This window comes from Cheilinus undulatus, linkage group 16, assembly GCF_018320785.1.
Source record: "Cheilinus undulatus linkage group 16, ASM1832078v1, whole genome shotgun sequence".
In the NCBI taxonomy this organism is placed as follows: domain Eukaryota; kingdom Metazoa; phylum Chordata; class Actinopteri; order Labriformes; family Labridae; genus Cheilinus; species Cheilinus undulatus.
Window position 1 is genome coordinate 24,295,984 of NC_054880.1, and position 27,422 is coordinate 24,323,405.

The 27,422-nt window shown below is 40.1% G+C and overlaps 1 protein-coding gene across 5 annotated transcripts in view; it reads right to left on the bottom strand.

Annotated features, from left to right (window-relative positions):
* The window catches only part of gabbr1b (gamma-aminobutyric acid (GABA) B receptor, 1b), a 102,348-nt gene that overhangs the window by 34,184 nt on the left and 40,742 nt on the right, over window positions 1-27,422 (bottom strand). For all 5 annotated transcript variants that reach the window (XM_041809856.1, XM_041809854.1, XM_041809853.1 and 2 more), the window contains 6 exons: window positions 19,577-19,737; window positions 7,532-7,666; window positions 4,775-4,945; window positions 4,541-4,642; window positions 3,926-3,991; window positions 3,626-3,817 (listed from right to left, as the gene is read on the bottom strand). In XM_041809856.1, the coding sequence (XP_041665790.1) occupies window positions 3,626-3,817; window positions 3,926-3,991; window positions 4,541-4,642; window positions 4,775-4,945; window positions 7,532-7,666; window positions 19,577-19,737 (827 nt within the window). The remainder of the gene's footprint in view (window positions 1-3,625; window positions 3,818-3,925; window positions 3,992-4,540; window positions 4,643-4,774; window positions 4,946-7,531; window positions 7,667-19,576; window positions 19,738-27,422) is intronic.

The window sequence follows — 27,422 nt, forward strand, 5'->3', positions numbered from 1 at the left end:
CAGACAGAGTTTGATTTAAAATTTGTGCTGACTGAAGAATAACTCAGAGCGAGAGTTTTCATCTCTCTGTGATCAATAAGAATCAGTCTGCTGCATCTCAATGATTCTGATCACCCTGAGAAACATCAGTACATTACTGTCTAAGAAATACACAAAGGCTCAGTTCCATCTTGAATTTTAAGACCTAACCCTCTTAAAACTAGAAGCCCTCATAGGAACTACTGCTGCAGACAAAGAGCAGGCTGTAAAGTATGTCTATTGGTTGTTTTCAGTCACATTATCCTGATGAAGGTCAGATGGTTATGGGGAAGTGAAGAACAGGGGTTATGAATGAATGTGAATGGAGGAAAGGTAGTCTGTTAAAGCTCTAGTAAGTAAGTAAGTAAGTAAGTAAGTAAGTCAGTAAACTTTATTTATAGAGCACTTTTCACAGACAGAGGTCACAAAGTGCTTTACATCAAACGAAGCACACACAAAACAGAAACAAGTGCTAGAATGCATCAATGGTTCTAGAGATGACTAAGTGTTCTAGAATGTATAGAAGCTTCTGTTATAGAGGTTTCTAGATTGTGTTGATGGTTCTAGAATTCACTAAGCGCTCTAGAATGTATCAAGGGTCCTAGTGTGTTTTCAGAATTATACAATGTTCTTGAATGTATTGAGGATTAAAGAAGGTATTGAGGGTTCTGGAGTACAACAAAGTTTCTAGAATTTATCATTTGTTCCAGATTGTATCAGGGGTTTCAGAAGGTATTGAGGATTCTAGAATTTATCCGTGGTTCTATGTATCAATGGCTTTGGAAAGTACTAAGAGTTCTAGAATGTACTGATGGGTCTAGAATGTATCATAGCAGAGCAGGTAAGTGAAATAATTGTTCAAATGGTGATACAAGCATGAAATTTGGTACATGTACCGTTCAAAGCCTACTTTAACAAAAAAAAAAAAAAACACTGGCCATGCAAAAATCCAAGATGGTGACCATTTTCCAAGATGGCCAACATGTCACACTGAGCCCCATTGTAATGGGTTAAAAGCTGAAGAAAAAAACACAACAATTGTCCAAGTCTAGGTTTTTGGACACTAAAATGGCAAGTGAAGGTAATTTTGTCCATGGCAGTTGCATATTAGACTTTAACCAAGATGTCTAAGATGTCTAAGATGGCTGCTGCAAAAGACAAACTTTGCCATATTTCAGTTACTAGTAGAGATAGACAAATAATTTTTGTGTCTAATCCTACCTTTTTCAGGTCAGAGAATCTAATGGACTTGTTCCAGTAACCATAAAGGCTGCCTGAACTGCTGCATCAAAAATGGCATTAAGGATGTCTGCCATGAAACATATATTTTTATTTAAAAATATTGCCTATTTTGTTTGATCCTGCCTTCCAAGGTTTTTTTATCCAACAAAAAAAGATACACAAATCTATGCATATCCTGGCTTAAAACCCATATTTTCAAGGTTAGGTGATTCAAAGGAAAACTTTATAAAAAACTTAAAGTTGTATATTCATTCAAAGATTTTGTCAGCTGCCATGTTAGCTCCAAAAGAAGGCAAATAGCAATGGCAATGGTTCATTTCATTGTACTTCTTATGGATGTCAAAGTAATCAAGAACGTCTCAGTCAGAACCAGCAGCTATCTTTGTAGTCAAGAATGTGGCATTGATTTATTGGTTAATGTAACCCTTTACAAATAGCATAGGTCCCAAGAAAAAAAAATATAACAGAGCCCTATAATAATTCTTATTTTTTCATCCTACTTGTCATGTATCTCAAAAGTAATCAAGAATGCTTCGGTAAGAACCAGCAATGACCTTTATAGTCAAGAATGTTGCATTACACTGATTCATAGGTTAATGTAACCCTTTAAGGTGATTAAATAATTTTCATGTGAATTGAATAGTGCAGGTGCCAAGGAAAATATAATAACACAGCCATATAATAATGATTTTTATTTTTGTTTTCACCATTATAAATAACCACCAGGGTCAAAATTCAAAGGTACTTTTTGTACGTTGACAATAGTAACTATTACAACATGGCATTAAAAAAAAGATAAATAAATAAACAAGTAATAAGAACAGAATGAATTGAACTGACACATTTTTTTCATGTCACACTAACCCACCAAGGTCATACTGTGAATATTAAAACTTCTCGAAGTGAAAGATCTTACTGATGGCGCATAGGAATGGTGCATGGGAAACAACACACATGTATATATACATTCATGTTAGTAAAAATAAGCACCATGATTACAAATAATGATAAAGACATTTTTAAAAAATGCCAGAGGGGTAAAGAGTCACACCTCACATTTACAAGTGCACAGAGCTCTACAGGTGAGACCCCGCCTGTAGCACTTGCACCTGCCACAACAGCCTGATTTGCAGCCGCATTTGGTCAGCTGTTGGCAACTCTTGGCTATGGGGGAGTTGGCTGTCCAGAAGACCTGCCATTCTTCACCAACCTTCTGCCATCCCAAGTCAGCAGGACTCTCTGCTTCTTGCTGACATTTGGTTGCCTGGGCACAAACACAGCCAGCCTGGTAGGCAGCACGCCTGGTGTGCTGGAGCAGAGCTGCTCTGGTTGGTTGAATTGCCTCGTAAGGCCTCTGGCAAACATGTCAAGTCTGGCCTCGTCCACAGTGGCAGCAGTGCTGCACCTGTCATACATCAGTATGACAAACTTCTCCAGTATCTCCAGGTCACCATCTTCCACTGTGAGAGGGTACTGGCTCAGCTTGGAGAAGACAGGGGAGGCCTCTGGACAAATGCCCCATGTTTGCCAGGCAGTTTTCTTGCCCTTGTTGCAGAAGGTTGACACAGTGTCACAACCTGTGAAGGCATGAAAGAATAACATGCCTTTGACCTTCTCCTGGCCAACATAGCAATGCAGGTCATGTACACTGATCCAACACAGGCTCTGACCTTGTCCAAATGCCACCCAGAAGTGCTCTAGCCCCAAAAACCCATATGGGATACAACCAGGTTCAGGTGTCCTTCACCTAGCCGGATCATTCATCCAGTACCATTTAAGTCCTGTGTGGTCTGTACACCATCCTGGTAACTACATGAGCAAGTCATGTAGAGCCCCATTACCCTTGGCTTGGCTCTCCCGCGCTGGCACGCCCTGTCAATTCAGGTGCAGCTATCGAACTATATCTAATAACTACCAACTATTGTTTACCAGCTAATTGATACAAGGCTGTTAGACAGCATTTGGGGCACTAAACTTTACTACAACTACTAGTCTAATACTGCTAAGACTGGGTAATGATGTTATTCATGCATAAATCTGTTCTACGAGCTAGCTCATTGATGTGAACGACAGGCACTCACGGACAGTTTTCTTTCTTCTATTTTTGTTGTTATTTAATCCACATGTAAAAAAAAAAAAGCCTACCTGGTACCAAAGAAGAGCTCATGTCTGCCGTTGTTTCTTTGTGAGCTTTTTAAACATTTTTCCTGATTGTGTCATTATTTTCAAGACCTGGAGGTCACTCTTGTTTGCAGAATTCCCTTCCTGTCCTTCATCTGGCGCTCTTTGCTGTGATGTGACGCCATCTTTAAATGCCCCATTACATCACACTCAATAATAAGTCACGTGATAGTGGTGGACTCACCAGGTTGGAGGCCCCCCGCACTGTTTCAGGGTTGAGCATGACGATCTCGGTGGTCACGTGACCCTCCACAGCCTCCGTCATCTGCTCCACGGTGCAGTTAATGGCAGGGTCTTTAATCTTAAACCAGTTATCAGCGTACCAGCCAATCAGGAACCAGACATACTTCTTCCCATAGAGTTTTTCCTTGTACACCTGCAGGCAGACGCAGAGACAGATGAGAGTTATGATCTTAATTTTAACAAACAGACCATATCCTTCCTTCTCTTTAATATTTCCGTCTGACAACCCCGGTCTCATTACCTCACAGAACACCTTACGGGCCTCAGTCTCATAGAACAGACCCACGATGATTCTGGCATCTTGGCGCTAAGAGGAGAACAGAGGACATAGAGTCATTTAGAGAACCCCCCCTGAGAACACAGAACTACATGCTCCCTGTGCTCCAGGGCTGTTACCATGGTAACTTTCAGGATAGCCAATCAGTTCTTAATGTCAGAACTGGGCCATCACGGAAGGCCGGGTCAATAGGAGAGGCAGGAGGGAGGAGAGGACAGGATGTGAAGTTCCTCAATGATTTCATTTAAACGTGCTAGATTGGTGCAGAAGAGACACTTATCACCACTACTTTTTAAAGAAAAATTTAAAACTTCAGTCCAACAACATCTACCAAATTTACAACGTTAAACTGAAGGAAGCCTCTATGGGGACCCACTATGAGGATCCTCTGTGGGGACCCTCTATGGGGGTGCTATGGAAGCTGTTTAGCAAAACTCTTCTGTAACACCATTAAAAATATCTAGCTTTTCACCTCTTCTGCCATCTTTGTTGAATTTCTGAGGATGATAAGGCGGTCAGATTTGAGATTTTGGAATAGTTAATAAAAAAGAAAGAGCATTTTTAAAGGAGGTTGGGTACCTTCAGGTTTTTAACGGCAACAGCAGGATCTGTCAGGAAACTCTGACGAACGCTGATCTCAATCCCTGCCTCCTTCACTCGCTCCTCCAAGTCATCCAGAGTCTGAGAAAAACAAGAGAGAAAAACAGTTATAATTTACAATGGTTTATATTTGAATGATAAGTGGAGCAGCGTGCACTTCAATCTAAGATGCTGAAATGTAATAAGAGCTGTTTGATTCTGAAATAGACTCACAGATGTAAAGACTTCAGTGGTTTGTTGAATTGTAGCTATCTTTGTCCACTTCCACTTCTGGAACAGCTGGACTCGTGTCGGGTTGTGTAGTGTGGCCGACGGGTGGGTTCTGAAGAAGGTGGGAAAACGCTGACGGTTGGACAGAGCCGGAGAGCTGGAGCCGTACGAGAGCTAAAAAACAGAAATATAAAAATGAATCTGATTATAATGCACAGCTGAGGTACACAGAGCTGGAAAGACTGAGAGCTAAAATAAGAGCTGAAAAAGAAAGAATAATCAGATTTAAAGTGAGGGAACACTGAGCTCAACAGTCATCGGCAACACAGAATTGGCTTGTCACTAAGAACGCCACACTTGTAATCCACTTCCTGGACCTGTGGCTCTTGATCCATTGACTCCAGTCTCAGTCCCCTCCTTGTGTAGGGTGTCAGTGATTGTTTTCAGGACATTTGTCAAGTCAGCTGTCTTCCCCATGATTGTGGTTGTGTGAGCTGACCCAGAGTGAAAGAATGAACGCTCAGGACACCTTTGTAAATTTGACTCTAATATTTTGAGATAGTAGATTTTTGATTTGTGTGAGCTGTAGGCCATAATTATCAAGATTAAAACAAAGTCTTGAAATGTTTCACTTGTATGAGATGAATCTAGAATTAGAATAAATGGAAATGTAGCTTTCTGAAGTAAAACACAGTTAAAAAAAAACTTTCATGATATTTTTTTGATGCACCTGTATATGCTTTTGTGCATTATGCAAAGAATTGCAAAGTTTTATTTACCATTATCAACCCTTGTATTTGGCAGACACTATATCATGGTATTTGTCAAATTGCCATCAAACATCAGAAAAAGACTGAAAACAGAAGCCTTATTATCTTTGGACATGTCAACCTTAACCAAATTTTGATGATGCAAACTTAAATCCCCATTTCTTTTGTAGGAACATTTTCTGCAACTTGTTCTACAGCTGTCAGTAGATTCACTTTTTGTGTGACTTTATGATCCACTGAAGATGATTTAATACAAGGAAGAAGGCCATTTTTCATTTCTAAAGATGTGTTCTTTATGGTTGAATCTTTAACATACAGTATTTTAAGTCTTTTGATACTTTTCAGACCTGCATTTATTTGTATTATTATTATTGCAGATCATGTTTCTATGATGATCTTAAAGGATTGTAAACCAGATTAGTGATTGTGGAGCAGCAGATCTCTGACTGACTTAAAGATGAAACTGTTGAGCCATTTTTAACAGCTATCATTTATGACTTTATAAAACTACCAGAGCAGAAATATCAGCCACTTCCTCTGTTCAGTAACACTGCTTCAGCACATTAGTTTAATTTGGCATGCCTTAAACTTTCCAGAGTTGTCCAGGCTTCATTCCAGGACACTGCAAAGTATCAGATAGTTAATGAAGTAAAGATGAGCTGCAGCTCCCTGAGGGGGTTGAGCTTTCATCTGAGAGGGTAAAATGAAGCTGACAGACATGAACCATTGAAGAAATCAGTAAATAAATATGATGGAATCATTGAAGAAAGTGACCAAAATTGTTCAAAAATCAAAATCAACTGACATTATTTGTGACATTAGCATTTACAGTCATGGACGAAAATATTGGCATCCCTGGAATTTTTCCACAAAAATATGAACAATCTCAAGTTTTCAAGACCATTTCCAGAGATCTTGAAATTCCTTTGTCCACTGTGCATAATATAATCAAATATAATATAATATAATATAATCAAAAGCCAGACTGGAGTTTGCAAAAATGTACCTGAGTTAGCCTCAATCCTTCTGGGAGAATATTTTGTGGACAGATGAGACTAAGGTAGAGCTTTTTGGAAAAGGACATCATTCTGCTGTTTACAAAAAACAGAATGAGGCCTACAAAGAAAAGAACACAGTACCTACAGTCAAACATGGTGGAGGTTCAAGGATGTTTTGGGGTTATTTTGCTGCCTCTGGCACTGGGTGCCTTGACTGTGTGCAAGGAATCATCAAATCTGGAGACTATCAAAAGATTTTGGGCCACAATGTAGGGCCTAGTGTCAGAAAGCTGGGTGTGCATCAGAGGTCATGGGTGTTCCAGCAGGACAACGACCCGAAACAAACCTCAAAAAGCACCAAGAAATGGTTGGAGAAAAAGCACTGGAGAGTTCTGAAGTGGCCAGCAATGAGTCCGGATCAAAATCCCATTGAACACCAATGAAGAGATCTCAAAACTACTGTTGCAAGAAGGCACCCTCCAAATCTGTGAGACCTGGAGCAGTTTGCAAAGGAAGAGTGGTCCAAAATTCCAGTTGAGAGGTGTAAGAAGCTTGTTGATGGTTATAGGAAGTGATTGGTTCCAGTTATTTTTTCCGAGGTTGTGCAACCAAATATTAAGTTGAGGGTGCCAATAATTTTGTCCGGCCCATTTTTTGAGTTTTGTGTAAAATTATGTCAATTTTGTCTTTTTTCTTTGGGTTTTTTGTGTTGTTCCAATGCACATAAAGGCAATAAACATGTGTATACCAAAAACATTTGTTGATTGCAACAATTCCTGGGAGAAATTGTGTATTTTCTTGAAAAATTCCAGGGGTGACAATATTTTCATCCATGACTGTATGTCTTTAAAGATGTAAATAATCAATGATTAAATTCAATGTGGCTAATCTTTCAACATGAAAGAAGAAACACATACTAAATTTAAGAAATTACTTTAATGACAAAAAAGGAGTCTTTTTAATTTAAAAAAACTGGAGTAGATTTTTCTTACCACAATCAGGTTCCACATCCGAGCAGCTTCAGCAACCAGTGTGGACACTGAGCTGCAGCCCGGCATCAGCACCATCTTTATGGGCTCTGTGTACAGAAGGTCATACAGCAGCTTGGTCGCCTCGCCGGGGTCACACTGAGGATGGTGAGAGAAAGAAGATATCATTATTTCTTATCCAAAAGTTTGTACTGCTTTGTTTTTGCTTTGATTTTTGTTTTTTTGAGGCTTTGAGTTTATGTTTTAAATACTTTTTTGATTTCTTAGTTTTTCGCATATTTGTCACACTTAAATGTTTCAAATCACCAGAAAAATTTCAATATTAGTCAAAGATAACCTGAGTAAATAAAAAATGCAGTTTTAAAATAATTATATAATTCATCAAAAGTCACCCAAACCTACCTGAGTGTAAGAGTAATTCCCATCTAGTAGCTGGATGTCATACCCTTGTTGGCAGCAACTGCCAGCATTTGCACTAACTGCTAATGAGTCTTTCACATCACTCTGGAGGGATTTTGGCCCTCTCTTCTTTGCAGAATTGCTTAAATTCAGCCTCATTGGAGGGTTTTCCAACATGGCCTGTTTAAATCATGCCACAACATCTCAATCAGATTTAAGTCCAGACATTGACATGGCCACTCCAGAACCTTCATTTTGTTTTTTTTAGGCCATTCAGTGGTAAACACACTACCACAAACACAAACATGTTTAATTGTTGGTACAATTCTTTTGATGTGTTAGTTTTATGCCAGATATAAGTCCACAGAATATTTTCCCAAAAGTCTTGAGGATCATCAAAATGTTTTTGGCAAATGTGAGATGAACCTTTGTGTTCTTTTTGGTCAGCAGTGGTTTTGGTCTTGGAACTCTACCATGGATGCCAATTTTCACCAAGTCTCTTTCTGAGTGTTGAATCATGAACACTGACATTAACTGAGTCAAGCAAGGTCTGCAGGTCCTTAGATGTTGTTCTGGGTTCTTTTGTCATCTCCTGGATGAGTCGTTGATGCACCCTGGGAGTAAAGTTTGTAGGCTGGCCACTGCTGTGAAGGTGCACCACGGTTCCAAGTTTTCTCCATTCGTGGATAATGGCTCTCACCATGGTTTGCTGGAGTCTCAAATGGCTTTGTAACCCTTTCCAGACTGATAGATACCAATGACTTTGTTTCTCATCTGTTCTTGAATTTCCTTAGAAAGCAGCATGATATGTTGCTTCTGAGATCTTTTAGCCTACCTCACTTTGTCAGACTGGTTCTACTGTATTCAAGTGATTTCTTGATTCAACAGGTCTGGCAATAATCACGTCTGGGAATGGCATGTAAAAATCTGAGTGAACTCAGGGGTTAGGGGGTTACTAGGGGTTACTATTTCCAAGCTAAATCTGGATTGCTTTTGTCACTTAATAAATTAAATCATCATTTAAAAACTGAACTTTTTCATTACTCAAGAATTTTTTTCTCTAATACTAACGTTTGTTTGATGATGTGAAACATTTCAATTTGATGAATAATGATCAAATGAGCGTCTCTTAATGAAGACTGAGAAAATGTTAAATCCTCACAATGAGAAAGAATCAGTCTGGAAATAAATCGGTTTCTACTTTTAGTCATTTTGTCCAGTGGTTTCAAACAGGTGGATCTGCCAGTGTAAAAAATGTGGCTAAAATTCTATGTATGCATGCGTACAATTCATTTTCTGAAATAACAGGTTAGTTTGGGTAATTTTCTCCAAATCTGGAATTATCTATCTTGTTTTGATTGGACAAGAAGGCATGATAATGCAAATTTTAAATATTCATAAAAAAATAACATAAATCATGTTATGAAGAGAAACTGAATAAAATCAAACTGTCTGGATGCATGTCCCTACAAGGCTACTTTTCAAACAGGTTTGTTTTAGTCCATTGAAGGTCCAAACCGCAATAACAAGCTTTGAATATGTTTGATTGGTTGAACATTAACAGAAATTTGGGTTAGGATTTCTCATTAAGGAGGCAGTGGACAGTCCTGAGCATAGACAAAGAGATGAGAAACCTTAACGATAAACATGGATGGTTTCAGAACCAACAGACATCTGCTTTAAACAGACATGAGCCACACAAATACATGGTGACACGGAGCGGAGACAGAGACAGCCAGGGGTTGAAGTGGGGGTGGGGGGGTGCAGGTGAGGCACGTCCCAAGGTCACCTGGCTATGAGTGCGAGAGGCAGAGATACATTCATCAGAGGGAAAACATTTACCCAACAGCCCCTCCAATTTATCCTGATACAGACACGCTGCTCTCTTTTATTAATGCTGATCATTAATGAAAAATCAATACACTGTCTAAATGATAATGTGTTCATGTGTGTGGAGGCAGGGGTTTAATCATGGAGCAGACATGTTGGAGGACAGACTGTGACTGCGATTGTGTCGTCATGTCTCAAATACGGTGGTCACAGCCACCGATCTTGGCCCCTCCCCCACAGAGGATCACCATCACAGCGTCTGAGGTACAGGAGGAAAACAAACCAGAAATAAAAATCGAACTAAACTTTGGTTTGATTCAGGTATAGCTGCTTGGCATAATTTAGTGAGTTTAAGGAAAAAATAGGCCAAAAAGAAATCCTGGCTCTATTGCACACCTTACTGCAAATTTTGAAGTGTCAAATCTTCCACCTTGAAAGCCACTGTGTGTGAAACCACTATTTTGCATTGCAACTTTCGGCGACCGACTGTATGTTCTTCTGGTTCAGCATACCCTAACAGCTGTTTGGGTCTGCAGGTTTCGTCAGAGGAAAAAAAACAAATTAGGCCTGAACTAAATATTTAAGCTCAGTATCCATTTCAACAGCAGACACAGTGTTTTGTATTGTGCTGTCTGAAGCTTGTCTAATTATCAGCCATTAGATGAACAAAGCAACAGTCATAAACTTACTTAGGTGACAAATTTCCATTCAGCTTTTCTGGTCTGGATCAAGTTTCTCCTATCTATCTTCAGAAAGTCAAAGAAGGTCAGTTATAATATTGGCATTCAGTATGGCAGGGAACTCTGGATGGGGAGTGATGCAGGCTGCAGGTGTCTGTGAGCCGCTATTCTTGATCAAAAACATCCAAAAGAAGTGATGTGAAATCACACTCATGACAGTTGATCTCGTGGGCATGGGCTCACAGTTTCCACACCTACACCGCCAGGTGGGTTAACAGGTCTCCACTAAAGCTTCTTTCCCTCTTTCTTTCCGTTGAGTCTCCATCTGTAGCAGTTTGTCTTCTGTGTGCCATGACTCACAAATATAGCCACTGGTGTCCACAGCAAATGGCATGTCATCATCACTCGAGTCAAAATTGTTTATTTTCATGCAAGACACTGTTGTCATACGCCCAGCCAGGATCAGCTGACGGTAAGATGTTCCCAATCACAGCTCTTTCTCTCAACATAGTGGTGTATTTAAATATGACATACTTCTGACTAATCCCCGCTTGCATTAATGCTGATGCGCCACACTGCAGCAGCAGTGTGGCGCATCAGCACATTGCTGTGTATCTGATCCTCCTCCAACCCAGCCTCCTCCTTCATAGCATAAAACTGTTACACTCTCATATTCAGATTCATGTGACTATGGATTAATTGCTTTGAACTAATTTTATTGTATTCAATACACATCGTCATGAATGTATCTATCCATATGGGGGGGTTCTAGCTACGTGCTACCTGGAAAGTCAAAGCATCTTTTGAGCAGAGCAAAAGCTTGCATTGCAAAATAGTGTTTTGTCAGTTTTATGTGTCTTTTTCCATCTGATTTTTCTATTGTGTCTTGTGTTCTTTTGTGGATCTTTGTAGGGTTAGGGTTAGGGGTTAGGGGTTAGGGTTAGGTTATCATTGTCATGATATAAATAAATTTAAAAAGACACTGAAAGTAATCACATTTAAAACACACCAGGCCACACAGCGGTGAAATTCATCCATCACTAACAGCTGAGCACTGGGAGTCCCAAGGGGGTCCCACAGCACAGGAATAGGTTTGCCTACTAATCATGTGATTGGGCTGGCAAATGAAAAAAAAAACATCAATGGGAGCCTGTGGGAGTGGTAATCATAGTAATGAGCCTGCACCCTCACAGGGATAACATGAGTAACAGATATGGGGTCTGACTGCTGCTTGGTTCTAGGAAGACACCTTAGTTGACTAAATGTGGATGCCATATGGTTTAGTCATAAGTTAATTCAACACCAGTTAAACTATGACACCAGTCTTGCAAATTAGATGAAATTACAGATTAAAAACTATTTAAATCCTCTGGCTGTGTTGCAGCTGTTCTAGCAATTTCATCTTAAGGTAATATATTTGAAAAGGATTTCAGTTTTAAAAATTGTGTTTATGGTTTACCTGCAGTACCTCCAATGCCCACCAGAGGGGTTTGGGAAGCATTGCTCTATCAGATTGACATAACAACTGCTGCCTGTAGAGATCCCGTCATGTACTTTACTAAACGGTGGTGTACTACTTCATGTTTAGTTGCTCTGATTGGCCCATAACAAATGTGATAGAGAGAATGTTCATCCAATCAGCCATGGGTTTTATCTAGAAAGATTCTGTCCTTCCAAAACATCGTATATTGGGTGTTGCCCTGATGGATGGGGAATACAACTTAAATTTCAAAAAGGTTGGGACACTGTGTAATTTGGAAATAGCAACTGTCTCATAAACCCATATTTTATTTACAATCGAACATACACAACATGGCAGATAACAGATTCAAAATAAACAAATATTTTTTCATGAAATGGTAAAATGTCTCAGTTTCAACATCTGCCATGTTGTTTATGTTCTATATAAAATGAGTTTATAAAAATTTGAAAGTCATTGCATTCTGTTTATATTTAAAAATTAAACATGGCTCCAACTTTTTTGAAATCAGGGTTGTATATCCCATAGATATGTAGAACAGGCTATCTGGCATGGGACAGGACAGGATTATTTTCGTAGGATCACAATGGGGCAGGAGAGAAGAAACATGTCTCTGTGTCACTGTCGTTTCATAATGTGATTTACAACCATGGAGATGTTTGACTGAATATCATCTCTGCTGTGATTCAGTTGTATCTGTGAGGCTGCAGGGTTAGAGCTGAAGATGATCACAGCAGAAAATCAGAGTCAAACAGATTCAGATTTACTTCCTGCTGATAAATCTGTCTGATATCTTCTCTGTTATCTTCTCTGATAAGATGTAAACTTAGACCACCAGGTTTCCTAGCAACAGGATCCTGACTCCTGTCTCAGTGAAGGGAAGAAAGCTGCTGAGGAGAGAGAGGAGGCTGCTCCTCATCTTCATCACTGTGTCTGAGAGCATCATCCTCCTCTTTTACCGCATATATCTGTTTGTGGTGGTGGTGGTGGGCGGGGGGGTCTGTGGACATTGATTAACTGAGTACAGCTCTCAGAGGACATCACTAAACTCTCAGATCAGATTCCTTCTCTTCATTAAAATCAGCTTAATTTATCTGATTCCTATTGGAGGATCCTCACAGCAATAGTACACAGAGCAGTGTGATGCAACACCCCATTTTTACATTTCTGTCTCCCTAATGCCAATACCACTGACATGGAGGAGGAAGGTGGGAGATCTACCAGAGGCTGGGAGTGCCCTACAGGAAGATTTTATTGAGTTTTCTCTCCTCTTTTCCCTCTCATAGATAGGGATGCACCAGTGCTGAAGTTTATTATCAGTATCAGTGATATCAGACAGTAGAGGTGTGAAAATAAGACCTATGACTGACCGACATACCACAACTATCAATATCATCAAATTATTGTTAGAATTTTTTGAAAATTGTCAAAAAGCTCTTCTTCGTCATTTAAAATCCTCTTATCAAGTTTGATATCAAAAACACTATAAATCTAACCAGGACAGAGAAGTCTACAAGGTTTGTGTAATCATCTGAAAATTATTATATTAAAAGTAAAGATGAAAACCTCATAAAAAGTGCCTTAACAAAGGTAGTTTGTCTATATCATTCTTTGATATCAGTCTAAATGATACCCCTCTGAAAGACACAATATCCGTTATCTTTGTCTGATAGGACAGAAATGAATACCAATGAAAAAAACAGAGTCAGACTTTTCATCCAGAGCTCATCGAGCACTACAAAAAAGACGCCTGCTTTCCTCGGAAGAATCTGTGACATTGTTTAAAGCCATGTAATTCATATGTCCAAATTAAAGGAAATATCACACAAGAAACATAAAGAAAAAAAAGACAATGTACACGAACTTGTCCTGACATAGGCAGCAGCTGTAGACCTAAAAAGTTTGCCCTCGCAAAGACCAGTAAGATTTTTTTTCCTTCCACCAGTGCCAGAGGTCCCGCCCCCTCTTAACTTTGATTGGTACATGAGTGAGAACTGACATTGATGAAGAGCGACGACTGTTCAGAAAGTTGAGCCAATTTCAAAAGAGAGGTGCTTCAAGCACCACAGAAAAAAAGGGGTTTCAAATTGAAAACAAGCGCCACCAGCTGAGAGCTAGGTAGCTCCATAGATCAACTGATCCATAGTTGAAATGAAATGAAACAATGAATTGGTGGATTTTTGTGTGGTTAAATGGGGTGCAATAGGCAACAAAAAATGTCTGTATCGTGTCAGAAGGAAGAAAATGTCACAGTTAATGAAAATATATCTATATATTTTATTTATTTATCTACAAGTCCCATCTGGTCTGAAGGCTTGTTAGAATATTAGAATGTGCCAAGTCTGAGCTATAAGATGCTTTTCAAAGAGCTGGTGAATTATGGCTGGTTATTTATATCCCATGTTTGAACATCTACTGTAGTTCTGTGGCTCTGTTAACTTGAAATAGATCCCTCTATTTTTTCCACTCATTATAAATACGTTAAACTAAAGGTGGAGGGGTCTTATTTTGGTCTTTGCCCTGGGCCTCCAAATGACTAAACCCTGCCTGCCTCACACCTGCAGCCCTCCCAGACACATCACTCCACCCTGCCTCGTTCTAACTTCTGTTTTATGCTTCTGCTCTTTTGACAGTGTTTATTATCAGTAATGCATAGGAGTATCACCGACACAGACCCTTACGATGCTCTTCTAGACTGACCTGCATGCAAACAGCCAGGATGGAATGTTCTAGAAGCTTTGATGCCTCCACATTATCAAAACTGCTCCTGGATGTCATAAGAGGTCACAAAGTAGAGAATCAAATATTTAACAGATGTTGTGTGGACAGAAAGGTCCTGATGTGAAGTGATCCCTGACACTCACATGCCGTTAAGACATGCTGGAGGTTGAGATTTAAATCTACTGTTATTAATCATTGATCTCCCACTGAATGTTTAATCAAACATTGCCACTGACGTTTTTATAAGCAGTTGTAGTAGTGTCCTTTTTAATTGTTCCGGTGAGCTCTCTACATCATCTTTCTTTTGGTCTTTTCTGTTCTCTGGAATAAAGCAGCATCTTTGTTAGTATTAGCACATTAGCGTGTGAAGCTGCTGGCCTGAGATCATCTGAGCGCACTCAGTGTGACGAGCAGCCGGTCTGTGATCAACGATTGGTCCATGGTTTGTCTCGGTGAGCTCCCGCCGACTGTCTGTGATGTCCATCTGCCCGTGTGCCTCATCTCATCCGTCTTCAGGAGCCAGATCTCTGTTTGTGTTTGAACTGCTGTTGTCTTGGTTACTGTTGGCATGCCAACATCCTCCCCTTTTTTTTCCTTTTTCATCTGCAATAACCTGATGGCATAGAATAGTGAAATATTTGCCATTTTCATTGTTGCAACCATCCATATGTGGGGTCTGGATGTCTTCTACAGAATATTTAAGCACTAAATACCGTTTTTCTGCATTCTGACTTATTTTATGGTACATATTTGTGCATTTTTCTGCACGAGGAGGGAGTAAGTTAACATAGAGAGCTGATTCTATGAGAAAACAGCTTTAGCAGATCATTACATGTTATTTCTTCATGATCTAAGATCGTCCTATCCAGCACCCATTCATGATAGATGAAGGAGAATTAAGTGCATTTTGTTTTTATATCTGTTTATATGTTCTTTTGTTTTTGTTTGGACTTTCTTTGATATATCATGGCAAAACAGGGGGAAAATAATGGAGGCAGGTTTTAATGTAAAGTTTGAAGAAAACCCTGATCCAGGAAATCAAAGTCATGCTCTCAAAATGTTAAAATGTGCCCTTGAATTTTGCAGCAATAATGACTCCATGTCCTGCTCGAGCTCTGTTGTGTGAACATGTAAATAGATCCTAACATCTTTCTTTATATCATTTAAATATAGCTGAATGCTTTCTTCTCTCTTTCATAAGCTTTAAAAACAGAAAGAGACGAGCAGTGACGTCCTGAGGTGAGTGGGTCAACAGAGAGCTATTATGGGAGTCTGTTTCTGTTGTTCTTATGCAAACAGCTGTTCTAGCAGGTACAGCGATCATTTCTCCAGGGCTCTGACCTCTTTTGCTACCCGACAACACACACAGATCCCACACTTACCAAGATGACGGACAAACTCACAGTGTGTGTCATGATGTAGATCATGGTGTAGAGACATGCACAGCACGATGGGATGATTTACAAAGTGTATTTGTCATGCTAGTGCAACAAAAATTAGACTTTTAGGCGATCTGAGTATTCTAAACGCCTCTGCAACAAACATTAATCAGGAAATGAAACAGCATCAACACTAGCCCTGGCAGAAAGCACACTGTCCTGTGTCTTTGGATATCACCTTAGTGGTGGATAATGAAAACCCATCATACTTATACCAAAGTAAAGGGCAGAGCATGTGAGGAATGTACACAAATGTCAGGGATTTATTCCTAGTTGATGTGCATGTGCCTTTCACTGTACGCGTGGATTGTTGTTTGTTTCTGTTGTTCCTATTTATTTCTGTGGTGAACCACACTGACGACAGATTTACCCAAAGGGACAAAAAAGTCACATTATACTGACACATATGAAATTATGGCTAGTATCATAAAATTGTGGTATCATATGGTTTCTTAACTTATTGTATTGTATCATATCTTATTGTAGTGTTCTCAGTTGATCTAGCATTCGGACCCACCAACACCAATACCTCCTCAACAGCAAACTGAAACCCAAAATTCCTTACATTTGCATTTATACTCAAAACTTTTAAATTAGAAATGAGGCCATTTGTACTTGAAACTCAGCCACAACGTGGTAGGCCATGTAAAATAATGGAGCGGGGTTAGCGGATGCTGAGGTGCATAGTGCGCAGAGGTCACCAACTTTCTGCAGAGTCAATCACTACAGACCTCCAAACTTCATGTGGCCTTCAGATTAGCTCAAGAACAGTGCGTAGAGAGCTACATGGAATGGGTTTCCATGGCCGAGCAGCTGCATCCAAGCCATACATCACCAAGTACAATGCAAAGCGTCAGATGCAGTGGTGTAAAGCGCGCCGCCACTGGACTCTAGAGCAGTGGAGACGCATTCTCTGGAGTGACGAATCACGCTTCTCCAATCAGGCAATCTGATGGACCAGTCTGGGTTTGGCAGTTGCCAGGAGAACGGTACTTGTCTGACTGCATTGTGCCAAGTGAAAAGTTTGGTGGAGGGGGGATTATGGTGTGGGGGTGTTTTTCAGGAGCTAGGCTTGGCCCCTTAGCTCCAGTGAAAGAAACTCTGAATGCTTAAGCATACCAAGAGATTTTGGACAATTCCATGCTCCTAACTTTTGTGGGAACAGTTTGGGGATGGCCCCTTCCTGTTCCAACATGACTGTGCACCAGTGCACAAAGCAAGGTCCATAAAGACACGGATGAGAGAGTTTGGTGTGGATGAACTTGACTGGCCTGCACAGAGTCCTGACCTAAACCCGACAGAACACCTTTGGGATGAATTAGAGCATAGACTGAGAACCAGGCCTTCCCGTCCCACATCAGTGTGTGCCCTCACAAATGCACTTCTGGAAGAATGGTCAAAAATTCCCATAAACACACTCCTAAACCTTGTGGAAAGCCTTCCCAGAAGAGTTGAAGCTGTTAAAGCTGCAAAGGGTGGACCGATGTCATGTTAAACCCTATGGATTCAGAATGGGATGTCACTTAAGTTCATTTGTAAGTCAAAGCAGGTGGGTGAATACTTTTGACAATATAGTGTATACTTCAAACTAAAAGAACAGACTTTTTTCCACATAATTTTTTCCAGGCACACATTCGTGATCCACCTAAAAATAACTGTGATCGACTCTTAGGTCCCAATCAGTCAGTTAAGAAGCAAGGTCAAAGTGTATGAGATCCTTTAATATTGTACTTAAGCCCATTATGGTATGGGTATGGGATAGTGTGGTATGATATGGTAAGTTATGGTACAGTGCAGTATGATATGTCAATGGTTCTCAACGTGGGGGTCTGGGGTCATGAGACACTGAAAGGAGGTCACCAGATGACTTCCAAAAAACAAAGACAACTCAAATGATTTGAAATTGTATTTTTCACCTCTCTCTATATATATGCATATTTTTAAATAAAAATATATGCATAATATCAGCAAATGTAAAATAAAAACAAGGTCATTTGGTGACATTTATGCTGGAATCAAAGTAATGTTTAAAAATACTTAAAATATAAGTCTGCAAATAATTATTCTTGAATGTGCATGGCTCAACAATGCTATGCAACTATGCTTCAACCACCTTCAGGTTCAGGTGGGGGTCCCCGGTCTCTGGCACCTTTATTATGAGGGTCCTGAGCTAAAGCGTTTAAGAACTGCTGTAAAACAGTACGGCATCGTACAGTGTTGTATGTTATATTATGGTGTAGTACAGTTACAGTAAAGTACAAAACACTATGACTTTATATTGTATTATACGATGTGGTTCGCCATAGTATTGTAAGGTACAGCACGATATGATATGGTTTTGAATGTTATGGTAGAGTATGTTCATTATGGTATTGTGTGGAACAGTACGGTTTGGTACAAGACAGTACGGTAAGGTACAGTATCTTTTAGTACAGTATAATACCATTACTTTGCTAATGTATGGTATGGTTAAAATATGGTATAGTATGGTTTACTATGATATGGTATTGTTACTATGGTAAGGTTTGGTATGGCATGGCATGGCTTGGTTTGGTTTGGTATGGTATGGTATGGTATAGTATGGTGAGACAAAAATGTGCTCCTAACCAAGTCATGAAGTGGGCCTGAAGTGATCTTATAGGTGAGCCATAGCTTATCCAATCAGATCTTTGTTCTTCACAGCTGCAGCTTACAGTGAGCTCTGTTGTCTTTAACCGTTCTCATCCTGTAAATTCTGAGTTTCAGCTTCAACCTTGGCTATCCATTTAACGTTATAAACCTGTAGCTTTTGCAGATCTGAACAAAGATAGTACAGGAGGATGCATTTAAACTTCAGAGTAAGTGTCTTTGAAAATACTTCATCATGATTCAATTTCATCAGCAATGTTTTTCTCATATTTTTTTCTATGTATTTTGTGTATGTGTCTTGAACTGTGGAGTAGTCTCATGGTTTTTTGTTGTTTTTGTCTTTAGAACAGCTAAACTCCACATCTGGACAACAAATGTGTCTTTTAAGGTACTAATTAAGATAGCTTAGACCTTGATGGAGGTTAGCTGGTTGGAGTTGATGATAATGATGCCATCCTTTAAAGCAAATTAAAGGCTTTAAAGTTTGAGATCATATTCAAAGGCAGGGGACAAAATGTTGGTGAATATTGGGATGTTGGGGGCCTTTTCAGCCAATTTTTGCAAAATAGTAGATAACACGACTGAGGGTTCTCTTGACCTCTTGCCAGTTCCACCCACTTTTCCAAAAGTTGTCAACAAAGGACAGTCAAAACAAGTGAAAGATTTTTGGTATAGATGTGTTCTAATGTGGGCATAAACATGCTTTTAAGGGAAATGCTGATATACTATTTAGCTTAAAAACCTTGTGGGGACTGGTTGAATAAAAATGATGGAGACTGGCTGGTGTTAGGCGAGATGAAAATTTGGTAGATGATGGAGATGATGACTTTGATGAAGTTGAGTGAGCAGTTGTGGTCCTTCTCTCTCTCACCATGCTGTCATAGTAGATCAGCTCCAGCTGGTAGTCTGGCAGGATGTCTGTCCTCTTGTTGACCAGGTCCAGGGCCATCTGAGCAGCAGGGAGGCAGGCCTGTCCCCCCGGCCAGCCGCCACTCATGGGGAAAAGAGCGCCGATGTAGAGCTTCTTCTTTCCTAAAGTGGGGCAGGAGCAGATGAGGAGGGTCAGAGAGACGAAGAGGAGCCGGGACATCTCTGCAGATTGAGTCGCTTTAATCCCCAAAAACCAGCAAGCATCAGGAGATCTGGACTCCCATCAGATGTTCCTCACGTTGACAACTTAATTAGTCCGTATGTGTTCTGTAAAGTCATCCAAGACCTAACGTGAAGCAGTCTGCTGCTCTGCTGCTAAATGAACACTCAGAGAACTTCATACATCCTAAGCTTGTCCTCTTGAAACTGGTTTAAAGAAATCAATCAGCAGCAGAGAGACGAGCAGATCCTTCAGCCACAGAGACTCTACTCCAACATGAAGTCCAAATTAAATCAGGATTGGAGCTCCGTGTTCCTGAAACTACGATCAGCTTCAAACCTCAGAGAAAACAAAGCCTGGACGTGAAACAGAGAGAAAAATCCACATCAGCAGACACACAGAGCTCAGTTAAGCTCCGATCCTCTCCTCTTTATCTCTTCTTCTTCTACCCGCCTACAGACAAAACACAACGCCACATGTCACAGAGAAACACCGCAGCAAATGGCCAACATCTGTTCCCAATAATCCAATAGAGTCAAACAGCAGAGCGCTGCATTTAAAGCAAGGTCGAGCTGCGTGGTGCTGGAATGCGGTGAAGCCCCTCAGGAGGGGAGACGGAGACTAAGGCTGACTGCAGCAAGAGAGCGAGGGCGAGTGAGAGAGAGACCGAGAGAGGGAGAGGAGGAGGGAAGTTCAGTCTCTCTGTTTCACAAACCACTCTGAATCTGTGATCCCTTAACACAGCTCGTTCATTTATCTTTGCTCCGCCCGCTCCACAACAAACCATCCCCCTCCTCCCCCTCCATCAGTCCTTCCTCCCCCATCAGACAGAGACAAATGTTAATTATCCGTCAAAGTTACCACGATTTGTTCTCTACTCCTTTCACCTTCACTATTTAATGATAATTTTCCTGAACTGATTATTGTGTGAGTCATCATCATTTAAACCATGTGCTTTAACTTGCTGTTTACATTCTGCATTTTAGTCATTCAGATACCAAATGAAAAAACATTAATTATAGTGCAAATTAATAAATAACAAAATGAATAATAATAACATACGTAATAACGAAATAACAGCAAAAATAAAGAAATTTGTAGGGTCCTGGTTAGATTGAAAAAAGCAGCTGCGGGCGAAGACGAACCAGTATGCGAAAGGGATGGGATGCCATTCTTTGAAGATGATGTCATCCTTTAGAGCCTATAAAAGGGTTCAAAGCATGACATCATCTACAAAGGCAAAGAAAAAAAGTTTTTTTTTATGAAATTTGAGATGTTGCAGCCTTTCCCCACCATTTTTCCCAAATAGTAGGCTTCGGATGGTGACTTTTGGAAAAAATTTCTTAGCAGGCCATAATGCCCAGGCTCAAAAGTGGCTTGAACTCTTGAGTGCTCCCCACTGGATCCACCAACTTTTCCAAAAGTTGCCCACTCTGGTCTAATACACCCTACTTTCACTTACTCTGATGGACACCGAACAGTTACAGAGCTACTGCCATGACCACTCAACAGTCACAGAGTTACTCTGATGACCATTTAACAGTCACAGAGTCACTCTGATGACCACTCAACAGTCACAGTCACTCTGATGACCACTCAACAGTCACAGAGTCACTCTGATGACCACTCAGCAGTCACAGTCACTCTGATGACCATTCAACAGTCACAGAGTCACTCTGATGACCATTCAACAGTCACAGAGTCACTCTGATGACCACTCAACAGTCACAGTCACTCTGATGACCACTCAGCAGTCACAGTCACTCTGATGACCACTCAACAGTCACAGTCACTCTGATGACCACTCAGCAGTCACAGTCACTCTGATGACCACTCAACAGTCACAGAGTCACTCTGATGACCATTCAACAGTCACAGTCACTCTGATGACCACTCAACAGTCACAGTCACTCTGATGACCACTCAACAGTCACAGAGTAACTCTGATGATCGCTCAACAGTCACAGAGTTACTCTGATAATCACTCAACAGTCACAGAGTAACTCTGATGATCGCTCAACAGTCACAGAGTTACTCTGATGACCACTCAACAGTCACAGAATTACTCTGATGACCACTCAACAATCACAGAGTAACTGTGATGACCACTCAACAGTCACAGAGTTACTCTGATGACCATTTAACAGTCACAGAGTTACTCTGATGACCACTCAACAGTCACAGAGTAACTCTGATTACCACTCAACAGTCACAGAGTTACTCTGATGACCACTCAGCAGTCACAGTCACTATGATGCCCACTCAACAGTCACAGTCACTCTGATGACCACTCAGCAGTCACAGTCACTCTGATGCCCACTCAACAGTCACAGTCACTCTGATGACCACTCAACAGTCACAGAGTACCAGATAACAGGACTTTCATTTGACTAGCACCTTAGCCCTGCTTAATGTAAAATATAATGCACTGTTTCTTCTTGCTTTAGTATATCTCAGAGAAAGCTCACTGTAGTAGAATACCTCCCCTCACATGCATTTGGTCACGAATTAATATATTTACCGCAAGTTGTGATAAAGACAACAAAAATGAATACATCTTTGCACGATACAAAACAATAGCTCCTAATATGCAATGCTGCAAATATTTTGAACGCTGAAATAAACCTGTTGGCTCAAAAATTAAATACATTAAGGCTTTGCTCAGTCTGATGAATATTCAGTTAATTCTCTGTTTAACTTTCAGAAAGGATCCTCAGCCTGTCTGTCTGATATCTGAGGGATCACTCGTGGCAGTCTTCACACTGGGCGTGTGCGTGCAACGACCCGGGGGAGCGTGCTATGGTTCTGGTGTGTGAAGCTGATCAGATGAGTAGATATGTAGATCTCTGCAGGCGGCTCCTCTGGGAGCTGTGTTGTTAGTTTTCTCATAATTTCTGCCCTGAATCTTTTTAGAGCGTGCAGAGCAGCGAGGGAGAAAGCTCCAGAGTTACAAGCATCCACATTAGAGAAGATTTTTTATTACAGTTCAAAGTCTTACAGATTAAAAGTGACTGCAGATTGTTATTTATCATTATGATACAGTGCTCTAAAAGTGCAAAAACAATATTTACAGTTTGTGTAATCTAGTTGAAATTCATTTACAATATTTGAGCACTAAACGGTATGCCATGCAGGATATGCAGGATAATAAAAAAGAAAGCAATGGTCAGCGATTGTTTAAATTTAAAGTAGTGGCTTGATTAATTCACAATCAACCCACTTCTCTGAATCCTGCACTCATTTAGCGTTCAACAGGGTAATGTTCTAAGGCCAAAACATAGACGAGAATTATCCCATGTCCCATCACCCAAGAGTTAAAGGATTTTTCCAGGTGTGCGATCAATGGTAAGGGTTCTTTATCCTCATGTATCACCAAGTAGACTAAATCAATCCTTAAGAGTTGGATCATGTTTTATAACTAATATCATGAAAACTTGTTAAAGCAGGGTTTGTTGACATGGTTACACAACCTTCCAAAGTAACTACACCTGGTCAGATGTGCTGATAAAAACATAACTACAGCTCTAAATACAACTGCAGGCTTTAGCAACAGAAATTATTTTAGAGCTGCCCCCTGCTGGCTGATTGTGGTAAAGTCCATAAGCTCCGCCTCCTCCATGTTTTGACCCTTCTGTCACACTGTTTTAATAATTAAATAGTGCTTGTGTTAGTTCCCATGGATGTTTGTCTTTATGTGAGGAGTAGTCTGGCACAAAGCTGGCATGTTTCTTTCATGAGGACACAGACATTGCTGTGTCTCAGACCACCTTACATCTGATCTAAGGTCTAAAGCAGGGGTGTCTGTACTTTTTTCACTGAGGGCAACATTCAAAAAGAATATAAGGCTGACAGTTAGTAAAAATCTGACAAATAAAAATATCTAATTGCTGTCAAGCATTTTGGCCCAGCTGATCATATTTCAGGGGGAACCTGGTCAGCCCTGGTTACCAGTGGCTCCACCACTTGTCAGGATAAGAACCGCTAAGCCACGAAGTGCAGCAGAGAGGGGAGACAGCTCATCTCCACATTAAGACAAAAACAAGAGCAAAGTGCAGGGAGCTGTCAAACGTTTTAGGAGTGTTGGTGCTAGAGTATGATATGAAAATCAGACCTTGAGACAGAGCAGACTGAGGAGCAAAGGAGGCTGCTATTGGCTGCTGTAATACTTTTGTTTTTATTAATCGGGGCATAATGAACAAGGTATTTCGCTCAAGAATATTTCTACCATTTATCCTGTCGCCTCAGTTTGAAAAAACTATGTTAGCTTATTCCTCTTGTCTTATTGTCTAGTGAAAGTTTTAATCCAGGTCATATTTCATTTTGTTTTTCAGAATTTGCTCATTGGGTCAGTCAATGACCCATTCACTGAGCTGCATTTGGCCCCAGGCTGTAGTCTGGACCCACCTAGTCTAAAGTCTGTGGCACAGTTTAATATTTAGAAGAAAGCATTAAATTCCACCATGAAAAATACCAGCAGTCACATAATCCAACCTGTTTGCCCTCAGAAGCCTTACACTGTCTGGATAGTTAAAACGTGCCATTAAAAAAGGGCCCACCGTGTTTATGTGTCTGAATAGTTTACTTCGAATGAATTATTTAATGCTATAAAAAGGTCCATTAGTGACAGCTGTGCTAACCAGTGAGGCTCCTGCAGCAGCATCAGATTATACATACAATGTTTAACTGGTTCATTCAGCAGTCATCTACTTCTACTTGAATCTAGTAAAAACCAAATCATAATGATGTTGGTTTCAACACCATGCCATTGAAAATCCTAGACAACCAATGTTTTTTTTTCCCTCTCTCTTTTTCGTCTTTAATTTAAAAAATGGAAGCAAACACTTGCATATTGTCTAAATTGCAAATAAAGGTTGGCAAATTTTTCCTGTTGGTTTTAAAAAATTACTTTTTTAAAGCACTGGAATATTTTTTATACTTTTAATCATTAAAACAAGAGAAAATGTAGGATTGTTAAACATGTGGTATTAGAAAGAATCGGAGTAATAAATATTTAGACATCCTCAGAGTTTTACATGTTTATTAATCTAAACCAGCAGTTTGTGTTATTCTACCTTTTTTGTGATAGTTTGAGATAAATCATCCTAAAAACTAACTGAAATGTTTAATCTTGAATCACAGTCAGAAAGTCATTAAGACATAATAATTCTTTCTCTCTCTGCTCCTCGCCCTCCTGTGTTCACACGTCCATTGTTCACGCCTTACACGCCATCCATCCGTCTGGGTATAGTGTTTCTTTAATAATGTATCAGCCATGATGAGCTGACACCCACCCTTCTCATTATCACCTCTTTTTACTGTGGAGTTTCTGATTATCTCACTCGGCTCCTCTCTCTCTCTCCCTTTCTCTCGAATTGTTTATACCTCGCTTCAACATCCGTGCTGGGTGCTCAGATACCAAGTTACTGCACTGTAGTACATGCATCCACACTCTGCACTAACCACACGTCTTCAGTGAAGATCTGATATCAGACCTTTTAAACAACAGCCCATACATCATCTCTGAGGCTCTCGGGCTCAGTCATTTTAATCTAACACACACAGAGACAAATTTATAGTTGTCATTTCAATCTGGTTAGATTGGCAAGGATGGAGGTTTTTTTTTATTGGCTTTAGAAGATGACATAATCTTCAAAGGCAAGGTGGAACTTTTTATGACTTTAAATGATGACATGTTCAAAAGCAAGGATGGAATGTTTACTACGTTTCTAAGGATTTTATCATCTTCAAAGGCAAGAATGGAACTTTTTATGACTTTATAGGATGACATCATGCTCAAAGGCAAGGAGGGAATGTGTTGTAGGCTTTAAAGGATGATATTTTCAAAGGCAAAGATGAAATGTTTTAAAGGCTTTTCAGGATGTCAGCATCTTCAAAGACAAGGATGGAATGCTTTTAGGTATTAAAGGAGGACATCATCTGCTAAGGCAAGGATAGAATGCTTTTAGGCTTTATTGGATGAATTCATCTTTGGAGACAAATATAAACGCTTTATAAGGATAAAAGGATGACATCATCTTCAAACTCAAGGATGGAAAGTTTTATGGGCTTTCAAGGATTACATCATCTTCTAAGGCAAGGAAGGAACATTTTATAGGCTTTAATGGATGACAACGTTTTCGGGAGCAAGGATGGAATGTGAAGCTGGAAATGTTGGTGCATTTTTCCCTTAATTTTTGCCAAATAGTCGGCCATAGTTGCAACTTTTTGAAAAGTGAGTGAAACTGGCAAGATCCACTTTTCCAAAAGTTGCCAACAAAGGAAAATCGACATAAGAGAAGACTGTTGGTATATTTGTGTTCTAATAATAAAAAAAAGATGGAGTGTGCTGAATTAAAAAAAAAAAAAATTATCTGTTTTGGTTTGAAGAAGAATACAAGTTACATATGATTAAGTGCAAGGCAGATATCACTCTAATCCAACTTTTGGAGCTGTTTTTAACGGGGCTTTAGATCTGCCTCTGTCAAATTTGGGCCTGTCTTGCTCCAGCCATCATCCCGGCCTGCAGGTATCCTCCCTGGGCACCAATTATAAGGTGGGCCAGATTAGGCCCAGGAAAACGTGTTGTCTGTAGAAGCTTAGCTGCCGCTTCTGTATCCAGCTGCTGACCCTTTCCATCTTCGCTCTCCTGAGCAAGTCAGAGTTAGACACAGGGTCTAACATCGGCACCCAAAGACACACTAAAGAAATGTCGTCACAAAGGAGTCCTCTGTTGATGTGGATCTGTATCGGTTTCTGTTGTTGGGATTAGGATCTGCTCACACAGAGATCAGAAACTGTTTGAGCTTGCTCCATGTCACCACCATAATTATATGCTTCTCACACCACTTCACTGAGTTATTTTCTGTTAGGAGCTTAACTTTCTGTCCACATTCAGAGCTGATTACTGAGTCTGACTTCATGAATGATCAGAATATTCAATGGAACACTGTACATATTCTTATACATCATCTCTCGTTATCATGTTCATCAGTGATTTATGAGTCACAGTCATATATGTTCTTTAAACCATGAAACACATGAAAAATGAATGATCATGTTTGTAAAGAGGGGCCATACGCCATATTCCCAGGGTGGCCATGTTCCTGTGACGTCAAACTTGGAGTGTGGAGCTCAAACATAGTTATACATAATTATAATTAGTTCCAGGTCATTTGTCATTTAAACGTTGAGATTCTAACGACTGGTTTTAGTTATTTCCTGAGGGAAAGATGTCCCATACTGAAATTCTAGAGAGAGATCAGAGTCAGACCACATTTCAAGTTAAATATTCCTCTGATAACATGTTTGCTACTATAGACATCAGCCACGTCCTGGTTCATATTTATGTCTGACAGTCACAGAAATCATCACGGGAAAAACACTGATAACCTTTCCTAGTTAAACGCAAAATGTGTAAAATTCCTCCACTAGGGGGCTCCTTATCAAAGCAATGACTGTATGAGTAGAGACCAGCAGCACAAAAAACAAAAACAAAACTGTTTTCATCTTACAGGCCCTATGCATGAACTGCTTCCGCATTTGGCATTAGACCGCTCCCACACTTCCAGTCGGGAGAAGAGAAAGGCATATGATGGCAAATTCGTTGCGGTTTACTCGCTGTTTGCAT